General features: G+C 37.9%; 1 protein-coding gene across 29 annotated transcripts in view; it reads right to left on the bottom strand.

Annotated features, from left to right (window-relative positions):
* TASOR2 (transcription activation suppressor family member 2) overlaps positions 1 to 14,843 on the bottom strand; it is an 85,210-nt gene that overhangs the window by 52,336 nt on the left and 18,031 nt on the right. For 11 of the 29 annotated variants that reach the window (XM_089312397.1, XM_070055826.2, XM_089312398.1 and 8 more), the window contains 3 exons: positions 9,240 to 9,385; positions 8,843 to 8,938; positions 7,042 to 7,114 (listed from right to left, as the gene is read on the bottom strand). The exons of 4 other annotated variants lie outside the window; for them this stretch is intronic. In XM_089312397.1, coding sequence (XP_089168523.1) covers positions 7,042 to 7,114; positions 8,843 to 8,938; positions 9,240 to 9,385 — 315 coding nt within the window. Of the gene's footprint in view, positions 1 to 7,041; positions 7,131 to 8,842; positions 8,939 to 9,239; positions 9,386 to 14,843 lie in introns of all 29 variants that reach the window. 14 more of the 29 variants (XM_089312399.1, XM_070055837.2, XM_070055836.2 and 11 more) reach the window with 3 other exon arrangements.

The following is a 14,843-nucleotide window of genomic DNA, read 5'->3' as shown; positions in this document are numbered from 1 at the left end:
TACTTACTCCCCATGTAGGATCTCTGTCCTTAATGTGTTATACTATGAAAATCAATGGTAAAAGTAGTCTTCAAACAATACTTTATACTTTGTGTGTCTGTGTGGGTACAAACTGTTGAAATCTTTACTTAGTATACACTAAGTTGATCTTCTGTATATAAGGATAATTAAAAATGAATCTTAATGAAGAATGGGATGGGAAATGGAGGGGGAGATAGGATAGTTTGTGGGTGGTTATGGGGGGGAAAACTCCTATAATCCAAAAGTTGTACACTTGAAATTTATATTTATTAAATAAAAGTTTTCTAAAAAAAAAAAAGAGAGAGAGAGAGAGACAGACAGACACCTGAATTGAGTTCCAGGCTCCTGTAATTAGCCTGCTCGGGCCTCAGCAGTTGCAGGCATTTGGGGAGGGAACCAGCAGATAGAGGATCTCTGTCTGTCTCTTTCTCTGCCTGTCCATCTCTCAATGCCTTTCAAATAAGTAAAAATAAATAAATGTTTTAATAAGACCCAAGTCAATGCCAGGTAACTAATTCTGAAAGGCTAATTTGTGCTTCAGTAGCCTTTCTCCAGCATCTTCTGTACTTGGCCTGCAGTTATTGTCTTATGTGCTGCAGTCTACTCGAGTCATGATCTGCCTCTCACTCCTTTTCTTTCTGTATTTGTCAGTGTCACCCACAATGATGCCTTAATTTTTTAAAAAAAGGAAAACCTGCAAATCAGTGAATGCTATAAAACCTTCATTGTGAGAAATGTGTTGGCAATTCCATGTTCTAAGTAGCTAAGAGTTGAATAAAAAAATCCTTTTCATGTCGAAAAAAAAGTGTTATACAATAACTATAAAAAAATCAAATACCTTAGAATAAATTTAACCAAGAATGTCAAAGATCTCTATGATGAGAATTAAAAAATATTAAAGAAATACAAGAAGATTAGAAAAAATGAAAAAATCTTTCATGTTCATGGATTGGAAGAATCAATATCATCAAAATGTCCATTCTTCCAAAAGCAATTTACAGATCCAATGAGATACCAATCAAAATACCAAAGACATTCTTCTCAGATCTGAAAATAATGATGCTGAAATTCATATGGAGGCACAGGAGACCTCGAATAGCTAAAGCAATCTTATACAACAAAAACAAAGCCGGTGGAATCAAAACACCGAATTTCAAGAAATACTACACAGCAACTATAATCAAAACAGCATGGTACTGGAACAAAAACAGATGGATAGACCAATGGAACAGACCAGGAACACCAGAAATCAATCCAAACATCTACAACCAACTTACATTTGATCAAGGAGCTAAAACCAATCTCTGGTGCAAGGACAGTCTTCAACAAATGGTGTTGAGAAAACTCGATTTCCACATGCAGAAGCATGAAGCAAGACACCTTACACAAAAATCCACTCAGCATGGATTAAAGACCTAAATCTACGACCCGACACCATCAAATTATTACAGAACATCGCAGAAACCCTGCAAGATACAGGCACAAGCAAAGATTTCTTGTCAAAGACCCCACAGGCACAGGCAGACAAAGCCAAAATTACAGCTGAGAATATATCAAATTGAGAAGTTTCTGTACAGCAAAAGAAACAGGAAAATGAGGAGGCAATCAGCAGAACAGGAGAAATTCTGTGCAAACTATACAACTTATAAAGGATTAATAACCACAATCTACAAAGAGATCAAGAAACTCCACAACAACAAAACAACCAACCCACTTAAGAGATGGACCAAAGACTTCAACAGACATTTTTCAAAAGCAAAAATCTAAATGGCCAACAGACACAGAAAAAAATGTTCAGGATCACTAGCTGTCAGGGAAATGCAAATCAAAACCACAATGAGGTTTCACCTCACCCCACTTAGAATGGCTTTCATACAGAAATCAACAAACAACAAATGCTGGAGAGGGTATGGGGGAAAAGGCACCCTAATCCACTGTTGTTGGGAATGTAAACTGGTTAAGTCACTATGGAAGACAGTTTGGAGATACCTCAGAAATCTGAATATAGTCCTACCATTCGACCCAGCCATCCAACTCCTCAGAATTTACCCAAGGGAAATGAAGTCAGCAAATAAAAGAGCTATCTTCACCTCCATGTTTATTGCAGCTCAGTTCACAACAGCTAAGTTATGGAATCAACCTAAATGCCCGTCAGTGGAAGACTGGATAAAGAAATTATGGGATATGTACTCTATGGAATGCTACACAGTGGTAAAAAAAAAAAAAAAAAATGAAATCTGGCCATTTGCAACAAAATGGATCAATCTGGAAAACATCATACTTAGTGAAATAAGCCAGTCCCAAAGGGACAAATATCGTATGTTCTCCCTGATCTGTGACAACTGAGTACCTAAAAGAAAACCTGTAGAAGTGAAATTGACACTATGAGAAGCATTTCAAGCATGGAAAGCCAAGATACTGTGGCAAAAAATGACCTACAAGAAAGATCTCTGTGAGTGAGATCCCAGTGGAAAGAAGGAGGTACCTTTCTCTGAAGGGAAGAAAGAGCTTCCACTTTGCTTAAGGCCCTGTCTAAATACTGACAGTTTGTGGACTCAAAAGGCTACCATAGTGGTTGGCGCTGTGGCGTAGTAGGTAAGGCCGCTGCCTGAAGTACTGGCATCCCATATGGACACCACTTCAAGTCCTGACCGCTCCACTTCCAATCCAGCTCTCTGCTGTGGCCTGGGAAAGCAGAGGAAGATGACCCAAGTCCTTAGGCCCCTGCACTCACATGGGAGACCCAGAAGAAGCTGCTGGCTCCTGCCTTCAGAATGACGCAAATCTGGCCATTGCAGCCAGCTGGAGAGTGAACCAGTGGATGGAAGACCTCCCTCTCCCTCTCTCTGCCTCTCCTCTCTCTGTGTAACTCTGACTTTCAAATAAATAAATAACTCTTTAAAAAAAAAAAAAAAAAAAGGGCTTCCATAGCCTTGGCAGCTCATGACAAGAGCCCTGGGTGATCACTGACGTCATAAGAGTGTCAATTGTTAAATCAACAACAGGAGTCACTGTGCACTTGCTCCCCACATAGGACCTCTTTCTTTAATGAGTTGTACTATGAGAACAATAAAACTTGTCTTCAAACAGTACTTTATACTTTGTGTGACTACCAACTGATGAAATCTTTACTTAGTATAGAATTGGTCTTCTGTATACAAAGATAATTAAAAATGAATCTTAATGAAGAATGGGATGGGAGAGGGAGTAAGAGGTGGGATAGGAATGGGGGAAGAAGGGAGAGTATAGGGCAAAGAACTGCTATATTCCTAAAGCTGTATCTATGAAATTTATATTTATTAAATAAAAGCTTTCTTTTTAAAAAAAGCTTTCTTGTTATGAAGAACTATATGAGTACAGAAATAATATAATTAAATGTCTGGAAAAGAAGGAGTTGTAAATGCTAGCAAGGATATAGGGGAAGAGGTACCCTAATCCACTGCTAGTAGGAATGTAAACTGGCACAGGCACTATGGAACACAGTATGAAGATATCACAGAAATCTGACTATAGACCTACCAATTGACCCAGTCTTCCCACTCTTGGGAGTTTACCCAAAGGAAATGAAATCAGCATATGAAAGAGTAATGTGTACCCCCATATTTATTGCTGCTCAATTCACAATACCTAAGATACGGAATCAACCTAGATGTGCATCAACTGAGGACTGGATAAAGAAATTATGGGATATGTATACCATGGAATACTACACAGTGGTAAAAATAAATGAAATCCTGTCTTTTGCAACAAAATGGATGCAACTGGAAATGATTATACTTAGTGAAATAAGCCAGTCTCAAAAACAAAAATACTATATGTTCTCCCTGATCTGTGGTAGCTAACAGAGCACCTAAAAGGTAATTTATAGACGTGAAATTAACACTTTTGAGATGTGATGACTCAATAGCATTTTGTCTTGACTGTTGAGGAGCAAGCAGTTTTTTTCCCCCATACTATTTGTGTAGTGTTATTTAGTGTAGGGTTAATCTTATGAGTATAAAGTTGATTGAAAATAGATCTTAGTGAAAAATAAGAACAGGAATAGAAGAGGGAGAAGGAGCTGGCGCCGCGGCTCACTAGGCTAATCCTCCGCCTTGCAGCGCCGGCACACTGGGTTCTAGTCCCAGTTGGGGCGCCGGATTCTGTCCCGGTTGCCCCTCTTCCAGGCCAGCTCTCTGCTGTGGCCAGGGAGTGCAGTGGAGGATGGCCCAAGGCCTTGGGCCCTGCACCCCATGGGAAACCAGGATAAGTATCTGGCTCCTGCCATCGGATCAGCGGAGCGCCAGCCGTGGAGGCCATTGGAGGGTGAACCAATGGCAAAAAGGAAGACCTTTCTCTCTGTATCTTTCTCTCTCTCACTGTCCACTCTGCCTGTCAAAAATAAATAAATTAATTAAAAAAAAAAAAAAAAAGAAGAGGGAGAAAGAAGAATGGTAGGAACACAGGTGAAAGGGAGGGTTGAGTGGGAAGAATCATTATGTTCCTAAGTTTCTATATATGAAATTCATGAAGTTCGTATACCTTAAAAAAGAAGTTTTTAGGCAAAAAATAAAATAAAATAGTGAGATTTTAAAAAAAGGAATTGTTTAAATAGATGGGGGAATGAAATCCTAAGTAGAAAGGAGAATGAATAAAAGTATGGAAATATAAAGGATCACACACTATTAAGGACTTAAACCAGTGTTGGGAATGAGGAGGAAGTGGTAAAAGCTGAGGCTGATAAGGAAGGTTGGAACTGGATAGTAAAGATCTTCGCATGATTTGAAAATTAGCTTAAGACTTTATTCTGTAGGTAGCAGAGAACCATTTGATAAGCAGATTTCCCATCAAGAGAGAAAAAAATCAAGACCAATTAGGAAAGGGGGCTCTCAACAAGACAGCAGCAGTCGAAGTAAGGAGGAAAGGATGGACTTCACAAATATCCCCCCTTTTGAAATAGAAAAGACAATGGGTGAGAAAGCATTGACATAGTGATAGTGAGAATGAGCAATAAATCTGTGGTCATTCGCTTGTGTTCCAGGTTACAAATAAGTCACCCAAGAGAGGAAGGTAGACCTGGATCATAGAAACCACAGTGTTCTCGAGAAGATCAATAAGCTTTTAAACTAAAAAAAACATTTAACTAATAGAAACAAGACTGTTAACACAAAACTTTCCAGTTATAATCTAAGCCAAAACTATAAAACATATACAGGCAGTAGTGTTACTTGACTATCATCTTCAGCTATGTGCTATGAAGATTGTGCCTTGTCAGGAACAACCAACTTCTACCCATACCAGTCTACTGAAGCCAGCCTCTCAAGCTGAGGTGTTCAGTTGTATTTTACTTTCAAATTCTTCAGGGGAAAAAAATGTAAAGCCTATAAGGCAAATTACTATCTGTTAAACTTAGATGTTGGGTATACCACATCATGTGCTCTACTTTCCATATGTTTGAATTTTTCATAATGAAGACAGTGGGGTGAAAAAAGAGAAGAAAAAATGTATCATGTTTTGTTATTGAGGTTATGAATTTATCACCTTTTATTTCCATTACAAATATAAGCTGAATGTAAGTTAAAATTTTTTTGTTTTACAAACATGACCCTGTGATTCCATTCCTAACAGACCCAAGAGAAATGAAAATATTATCCACACAAAAAATTCAAACATGAATTTTATGAAATTATTCATGAAAGCCAAAAGTACCCATAAATTTGAGTGCATAAAGAAAATGTGGTATACCCACATAAAAGAATACACCATAATAAATATACCATAGAAAGAAATGAAGTATTGATATATGCTACAACATGGTTGAACCTCAAAAACATGCTAAGTAAATTACTCACAAAAAGACTTGCATATATTTGATTTACACAGAATGTCCAGAACAGGCTAATCTACAAATGTAAAATGTAGTTTTTAGGGCTGATCATCATGAAAAACAGGGAGTCCCTATTAACTGCCAGAGGATTTCTACTTCACAGTAATGAAAATGGAAATTCATCATGGTGGTAGTTGCATAACTCTGTGAATATATTTTTTTAAAACCCAATGAACTCTATGCTTTAAATAGGAAAATTCTATAATGTGAATTATATCACGATAAAGCTGTTATTTTAAAAAACAAAGTCAGTGGAGATCTAGCCATGAAGCCTAATAATTTTTCTCAGTCCTGACCTCCACATTCTGTAGCTCTCAGCACCACTAAATACTCCTCTATTCAGATCTTATTATTTATGTGAAATTCTACTTTCCAATTCTCCATCCAATATTCCCATTTCCCCATATCCTGGTCCCTTTAACTAACCGAAAGTACTGTTCTTTTGCATCTTTTCCTTCTACACTATATCCTATAACAATGTCTTGGCTTCAACTAAAACCCCAGCCTCATACTTGTTCTCATCCTTTTCCTAACTATTTTATCCCTTGTAGGCTTTGTTTCAATAACACCTAAAAAAATGCACTATTTCTCAAATTTAACTCACAAAAGTAGTACTGGTCATCTACTGAGAACTTCCTATTTTGACTCTCACAACTATACAAAGTAGTTTAACTGATTTCACAGATGAGAAAACAGATGTTTAAAAAAATTCAGTGCTAATTCATATTAGCCATTAGATTACTTTTCTCTTTCAACTCACCAGCTTCCTGACCAATCTGTTTCTCTCCTTCTGTGCCTCTGTTCTATTAACAACATACTATGGTATAGGTTTAAAACCTTTTTTTTTTTTTTTTAATCAATTTCTCTTTTATTCCTCCCATTCCATAGTTGCTGGGTTTGGTGAGTTCCATCTGTTCTCTATTCCTATTGCCATTATGATAGTTTAGAAGAGTTCCTCAGGACAGTACTAATCTCTTGGAACTGAAAAATACTCTAAGTTTTAAATTCAAAACTCATTTATGTGTTTAAAGTGCCGATGATAAAATTTATGAACTGTTTGACACTAATAAAACTGGCTTTCAACATAGATGTCTTATGAAATTAACTAAATCTCACTTCATCTTGTGAAAGGTTCTTTTTACTTACAGACTTACCTTTAGATGGATCACCCAGAGTGGTAATAGAACTGCTGCCAACACAGAGTCCACGCTGACATACCAATTTTGCCTTCAAACAAAAGATACTACTTTGCTTATTATCAGTCTTTAGGGAGGCAATGAAATAATGCTATAATCTAAACGCTTTAAAATAAATAAAGGATCCATTCACTCTATGTATTCATGGCACAAAGCAAGCCTATATACAACAATCAAGTTTTAATTAATAGTCCAAAGTTTTTCATAAAATATACCATTTCTATGAATAAAATTGTCACTAGTAAAACCAAATTAAACAAAGTCACAAGTAAATCCTCTCTTGAAGATTTCTTCTCCAGTTATAGCTTTAGAACACTAAATCTGAAAACGTCTTATCTCCAAACGTCATTTTTAGTGTGAACCCAGAGCACATTTTATTTGGATTTGATGACTAAATTTAAAAGGACTAAATTCTTCTAGCATTACTATATAATCCTTGCATCATTAATTATTCTTTAAGCTAACTACATTTTTTCTTTGAAATTATTAATTGAAAAGCAGAGTCACAGAGAGAGAGACAGAAACAAAGCTCCTCCATCCAACTGGCCCACTCCACAAATAGCCAAAAATGGCTGGGGCAGGGCCAGGCTGAAGCCAGGAGCCTGGAACTCCAACTGAGTCTCCCACTTGTGTGGCAGGGGCCTAAGCACTTGGGACCTCTTTTCCACTGCTTTCATAGGCATACCAGCAAGGAACAGCCAAACCATAGATCATATGGAATGCCAGCACCACAGGTGGTGTCCCAACCTGCTGAGCCACAACGCTAGCCTTGTGCTTCTCTATAAACTATTTTTTTAAAGATTTATTTATTTGAAAGTCAGAATTACACACAGAGAGATGGAGAGGCAGAGAGAGGCAGAGAGAGAGAGAGGGTCTTCCATCCGCTGGTTCACTCCCCAATTGGCCACAACAGCCAGAGCTGCACCAATCCGAAGACAGAAGCCAGGAGCTTCTTCCGGGTCTCCCATGCAGGTGCAGGGGCCCAAGGACTTGGGCTATCTCCTACTGTTTCCCCAGGCCATAGCAGAGAGCTGGATCAGAGGTGAAGCAGCCAGGACTCGAACCAGCGCACTTACAGGATGCCAGCACTGCAGGCAGTGGCTTTACCCAATATGCCATAGCACTGGCCCCTCTCTATAAACTATTAACCCAGCCTAAGTTTGTATCTCAGAATTATTTTCAGCTTTGATGATAATCTCTGGTATTATTTAAATTGTTATCTAAGTAACCATACACATCTTTGGATGCATACCCTATATACCATAATTTCCTTCTCCCACAATTTAGATTCTGGCAATAATATACATGTTCAATCTTCAAAGAAAGCATGAAACAATTCCATTTAACTAGAATGTTGAAAATATTTACCTCAGTCCCAAAAACATGTAATTTAAACTTGAAACTCCTTTATAGGAAACCAAAAAAATCTATGCAATGATGAATCAGAATAGATAATTGTCAATTCACTTTATTAAAGGACAATACTGTCATTAAAGAAATCTATTTGAATCCAAATCTTACTGGAAGTTTAGAAACATTAAAATAAGAGTAATCATGAAAAGTCACAAAAATTAAATCTCTGTTATGACTGGCTTTCATTTTCATTTACACTGCTATGAAACTAAGTAACAAAAAGTAATGATGAATTGGTACTCTTATAGATTTATAGAACTGGAACACCAGTATTTAAGGTTAATGATACAATGAATTTTGTACATTAATACCACAGAACAAATTTTCTATAACCTAATTCCCTTACCTGGTTTTCCGTTTCAAACAGAAGAAACCCGTAAGTTTCTTGAAGTTCTTCTGGAGTATAATTACTGGCCTTTTTTTGTTGGTAAAAGTTTCTGTACTGTATAAAGAAAATAACCAAATGCTATAAATATACTATTTTCTCCTGCCAATTAAACATTTAAATGTATCATCTGAATTCCTCCTGGAAATCTCTCTCTCTCCCTCTCTCTCTCTTTTAAATGAATAAAAGACTAATAATATTGTTTTTCTATTCCCTAGAATATATTACTTTCTAAGTAGATATTCCTAATAATCTGCTGTCTCCTCTGAAAAAATGTTAGCTAAAAAGTACTAGGCTTATATATCAAAAATTATGGGTATACTTAATTTAAATCTAGAACATGTACCAAGCACCTCACCTCATTTAAGAAAATGTCATTTTTCACCAAAGTCACTTGACTGTACTGAAAACCAGGCTCAGATGCAGAGTCCAAGTAAGAAGTATGAAGAAGTGAAACTGCCCTCTGGAAGACAGAGTTTGAATTCAAGGACACTTTCTTGAAAACTGTAAAACACAAACAGAAATAGAGCAGCTGTTTAAGATAACCAAAAGATAGGGTAAAGAGGGGCATGTTGACTTAATGTCAACCATTCTTTTCCTGGATGACTTAAGAATTTCATTATGTGCCAGCACCGTGGCTCACTAGGCTAATCCTCCGCCTTGCGGCGATGGCACACCAGGTTCTAGTCCCGGTCAGGGCGCCGGATTCTGTACCGGTTGCCCCTCTTCCAGGCCAGCTCTGCTGTGGCCAGGGAGTGCAGTGGAGGATGGCCCAAGTCCTTGGGCCCTGCACCCCTTGGGAGACCAGGAAAAGCACCTGGCTCCTGCCATCGGATAAGCGCAGTGCGCCGGCTGCAGCGTGCCGGCCGCGGCGGCCATTGGAGGGTGAACCAACGGCAAAGGAAGACCTTTCTCTCTGTCTCTCTCTCACTGTCCACTGCCAACGGCAAAGGAAGACCTTTCTCTCTGTCTCTCTTTCACTGTCCACTCTGCCTGTCAAAAAATTAAAAAAAAAAAAAAGAATTCCATTATGTTACAGTTAAAATATCTGTACTATCAATACATTTTAAAAGGCCCCTCATGTGGAAAAACAAAAACTAAATAAATTGTATCTAAAGGTGAATTACTTTTAATACAGGAACTAAAATATACCCTAAAATATGTCTTGCCAGACCCATTATGCCTTTTGGTTTTAACCACAGTTGGTCAAAAGCAGATGCAACTGTAGTTTCGCGGTGGAAGTTAACAATTGCTTGGACCAGTGTTTCTCACCTTTAGTTTTTTAAAAACTGTGCTACATTCTGATAAATCTACCCTTCCAAACTTCTCATCAAATCCCCAAATAAGTATGTTAAGTTCCTTTCAAGGGCCCAACTACTGCTTAGTCCTCAAACACATTACAAATCATTGTTTCTCTAACCAAGAGGAATCTTTTCAATTCTACTGTCTATGGATTGTATTGCATTTTTCATTTTATAAAACTATATTACATTTTTTGAAAGTGTTTGTTTCTAACTACATCCATGTACTAGATTGGATTCAATAGTTCTCTTGACTGCCTCTTTGTGTCTTTTGATTTCTTTTTCACTTCAGCAAGAAGCCTACAACTACTCAGAACATGTAACCATTTGAACTATTTTACTCTCTTCTATTTGTATTCTTTATACTCTCTTTATCAGAGTTGTTAGAGTGTTTTACAAAAACCTATTATGTACAAGTAAGGCGAATGAAACGATTTACTTAGCACTGGAAATTTGCATCTTATGATATAAATAAGTACAATATTGCTTGTTACTTTTACCAAAATTATGCCTACTACATTAAAACTCAAAATTTAAGGAAAAATGCACTTTAATTAAACTTATAGACAAAACATACACAAAAATTAGACTATCACAGAAGTGATAAGTATTTTACTAAACTCAACCTGAACTAAACCATTCTAATACTTCCAAGACAGGAGAAAAAAGGATGAAATGTTTAAAAATATCCTAGAGCTGGTGCACCATATCTATCTACTGTTCTATGTTTCACTTTTACATTTGCTCAGTTTCACTTTCTCCTTCAATACCAGTGTACCAGTCCGTAAAAACATGGATATTCTGAACAGATTTAAATAGTAAAATATCCACAAATGTATTACTAAAAAAAAATCTAGGAATCCTGTGTATTTTCAAATTTATCTACAAATAATATGCACTCCTAGCCTAAACACCTTCAATGCCAGCCATCCCAAATGGGCACCAGTTGGAGTCCTAACTGCTCCACTTCTGATCCAGCTCCTTGCTAATGAGGCTAGGAAAGTAGCAGAGGATGGCCCAAGTCCTTGGGCCCCTGCCCCCTTGTAGGAGACCAAGATGAAGCTCCTGGCTCCTGGCTTTGGCCTAACCCAGCCCTAGCCGTTGTGGCCATTTGGGGAGTAAAAGAGCAAATGGAGTATCTCTCTCTCCCTTTCTCTCTCTGTAGCTCTTTCAAATGAATAAAATAAATCTTTAAAAAAATCCTTTAGAATCCAGAATTTTGGAAACTGTAATATTTAATATAAATTTATTTATTTTCATTTTTATTAGAAAGAGACACAGAGAGAGCTCTTTCATCTACTGGTTCACTCTTCAGATGCCTGTAGCAGCCAGGGCTGGGTTAGGCAAAGCCAGTGGCCTGGAATTCTGTATCTGGGTCTCTCACATGGGTTGCAGGAACCCAAGTACTTGAGCCTTTATCTGCTGTCTACAGGGTGCACATTAGCAGGAAGTTGGGTCAGAAATGGAGTATCGAGGATTTGAACCAGGTACTCCAACATATGATGCAGACGTCCCAAGTAGAACCTTAACCGCTACGTTGTAATAATCTCTCCTATATTTAACAGTTTTATTAAACCAAGATGGGGCAGGGCATTTGACACAGCAGTTAAGATACCAGTTGGGGCACTTGCATTCTATGTTAGTATGCCTGGACTCAAATCCTAGCTCCACTCCTGATTTCAGCTTCCTGCTAATGAATACCCTTGGAGGAAGCAGGTGATGATTCAAGTAGTTGGATCCTTGCCACTCACTTGGGAAACCTGGATTAGACAGCTGCTTGAGGACTACGTCAGTAAATGGGAACTCTTTCTTTGTGCCTCAAACAAAAAAAAAGCAAGATAATTTCAAAAACCTATATACAGTTTGATGCCCAGTATATGAGAAGTATGTTAATAGTGACACAAAAGTAAAAAAAAAAAATCAATAGCTTTGCCAGTGAAGACTACGATTATTTACTTCTCTGAATTCTGTAACATATTAATGGGTAGGAACAGATTAAGCTTGGGAAGTACTGAATCCTGCAAATATCCCTATTTTGAGCATCATAATGCACAATAGTAAACGGAAAACAGTAAGAGATGGGGCAATTAAAAAAAAAAACTAACAGTGTTTCCCAACTACATGTGGTCAGTAAACACTTTATTTATTAAACATCAGTACGGGGAATACTGTTCCACAAAGCTATGAATACATGTAATACAGCTATGAACAAACATGGAGAAACAAGGAGCAAATGAATTATTGCTGTTTGTATATTATTTCCAAAACTATTTATTTATAGTTGAAGATGCTTTCCCCTTTAGGTTAGCATTCTCCAAATAGCAATATATTTATAAAGTTATAATTTTATTGTTACCAGAAGAATGCCCAAAGAAAAGTTGTTGGAAACACCATAGCCAATTTTTAGTATTCATGACTTCAATCATATTCTCAAGAGGTATATGCTTGGGGCTGGTGCCATGGCATAGTAGGTTAAGAATCTGCCTGAGGTGTCGGCATCCCATGTGAGTACTAGTTCAAGTCCCAGCTGCTCCACTTCCAATCCAGCTCCATGCTGATAGCCTAGGAAAGCAGTAGAAAATGGCCCAAGTGCTTGGCCCCCTGCACCCACATGGGAGACCAGGAAAAAGCTCCTGGCTCCTGGCTTCAGATCGGCCTAGCTCCGGCCATTGTGGCCATTTGGGGAGTAAACCAGCGGATGGAAGACCTCTCTCTCTGTTTCTTTCTCTGTCTGTAGCTATGCCTCTCAAGAAAATTTTTTTAAAAAAAAAATAGAATAGGCTCTCTGTTCTTTATACAATATATTTTCATTTATAATTAGTGCATTAAGAATACAAACCCTCTGTAAATGAATAGCCTTACTTTTGTTAAGCAATTCCCATAGCTTTATTTAAACATGAAAGGTTATCAGAGCATTAAGAAAATGAAGAAAGGGCTATTCAACAAACTTAAGACATTTAATAAGATAACTTGAAAAGTACTGGCTATATAGTAGTAAGAATATCTCTTAGGGCTTAAGTGAGCAGTAGAGTGCACATGGGAAAAAGTTAAGTTCAATCACAATGGCTATGGAAATCAAGTTTTCTGCAGCACCTGGACTAGGACACACAGTTCTGTTATCTGTATGTTGTCTTTTTTTTTTTTTTTACTTACTTGACAGGTAGAGTTAGGCAGTGAGAGAAAGAGACAGAGAGAAAGGTGTTCCTTCAACTGGTTCACTCCTCAAATGGCCGCTGCAGCCGGCGCTGCGCCGATCCGAAGCCAGGAGCCAGGTGATTCTTCCTGGTCTCCCATGCGGGTGCAGGGGCCTAAGCAGTGCTTGGGCCATCCTCCACTTCCCTCTCAGGCCACAGGACAGAGCTGGACTGGAAGAGGGGCAGCCGGGACTAGAACCCAGCGCCCATATGGGATGCTGGTGCCGAAAGGCAGAAGATTAGCCAAGTGAGCCACAGCTCCTGCCCCGTGAACGTTCAGTCTTAAAGTTCAGCTTGATACAGGATGGATTCTAATTAAAATGTTCAGCAAAAACCTCCCTCCTATCAAAACTCATCACAGAAATACTGGCAGGGACTGGTTTGAGACACTTATTTCTCTTTTTAATTTCTGATAATAGGGATGAGAAAATTCTAAAATAGCTTCCCATATGCCATGCCACACACCTATTTTCCACCCAATACACAACTGATCCGAAAGCAGCTGATGAGATAAACTAATGCCAACTTACGTGTAACAATAATTCTTTAAAAACTAGCTGCTTCAGGGACCAGTGCTGTGGCATAGCGGGTAAAGCCACCACCTGCAGTGGTGCCATATGGGCGCCGTTCTGGTCCTGGCTGCTCCACTTCCAATCCAGCTCTCTGTTATGGCTTGGGAAAGCAGAAGAAGAAAGCCCAAGTCCTTGGGCCCCTGCGCCCACATGGGAGACCTGGAGGAAGCTCCTGGCTCCTGGCTTCAGATCAACGCAGCTCTGGCCATTGCGGCCCACTGGGAAGTGAACCAGCGGATGGAAGACCTCTCTCTCTCTCTCTCTCTCTCTCTCTCTCTGCCTATCTTTTTCTCTCTGTGTAACTTTCATAAAAGAAAAAGCTACTTGTACATCTCTGCATAACTTTCATGACCACATCTCTCTACAGAAGGATTATATCCCACATCTGTTAATACTAAAGATGTATAAATATTCCATCAGATCAAAATAAGCCATTTGATAGTTGTTGACAAAACAGTCCATTCCTTAAACACTTAATCCTACATGTATTACTTTTAAGATATTAAGGGATAACTGGTTTAAGATAAATACAAATAATGATGTTTTAGTAATAAAATAAAATAAAATCATGTATTTCAAGGTACCCTTAAGTAATATACAGAGGATGGGAAACCAAACTGTTAATAATGACTAGAGCAATGATACATATTACTGCAATTCAGGCTTTTCTTACAGCAACATTTTACTTACACCATTTAAAATGTCTCTATTCAAAAATAAAATTAAGTCATAATTTCAAGGAAATATAAATAGAAGAAAATAACTTTTAAGATGCAATGTGAAAACTTAATCTTGTTAATGAGTATAAAAGCGCCATTGCTACTGGAAATTCTAATTTTAAAAAAGTGCTTTTGTTTTACATGATCTAAATTAAAACTAAAAAAATTGCTATTCC

Source organism: Oryctolagus cuniculus, chromosome 13, assembly GCF_051225735.1.
Source record: "Oryctolagus cuniculus isolate XC-2025 breed Fujian yellow rabbit chromosome 13, ASM5122573v1, whole genome shotgun sequence".
NCBI lineage: Eukaryota > Metazoa > Chordata > Mammalia > Lagomorpha > Leporidae > Oryctolagus > Oryctolagus cuniculus.
This window is presented reverse-complemented; position numbering and strand designations above follow the sequence as displayed.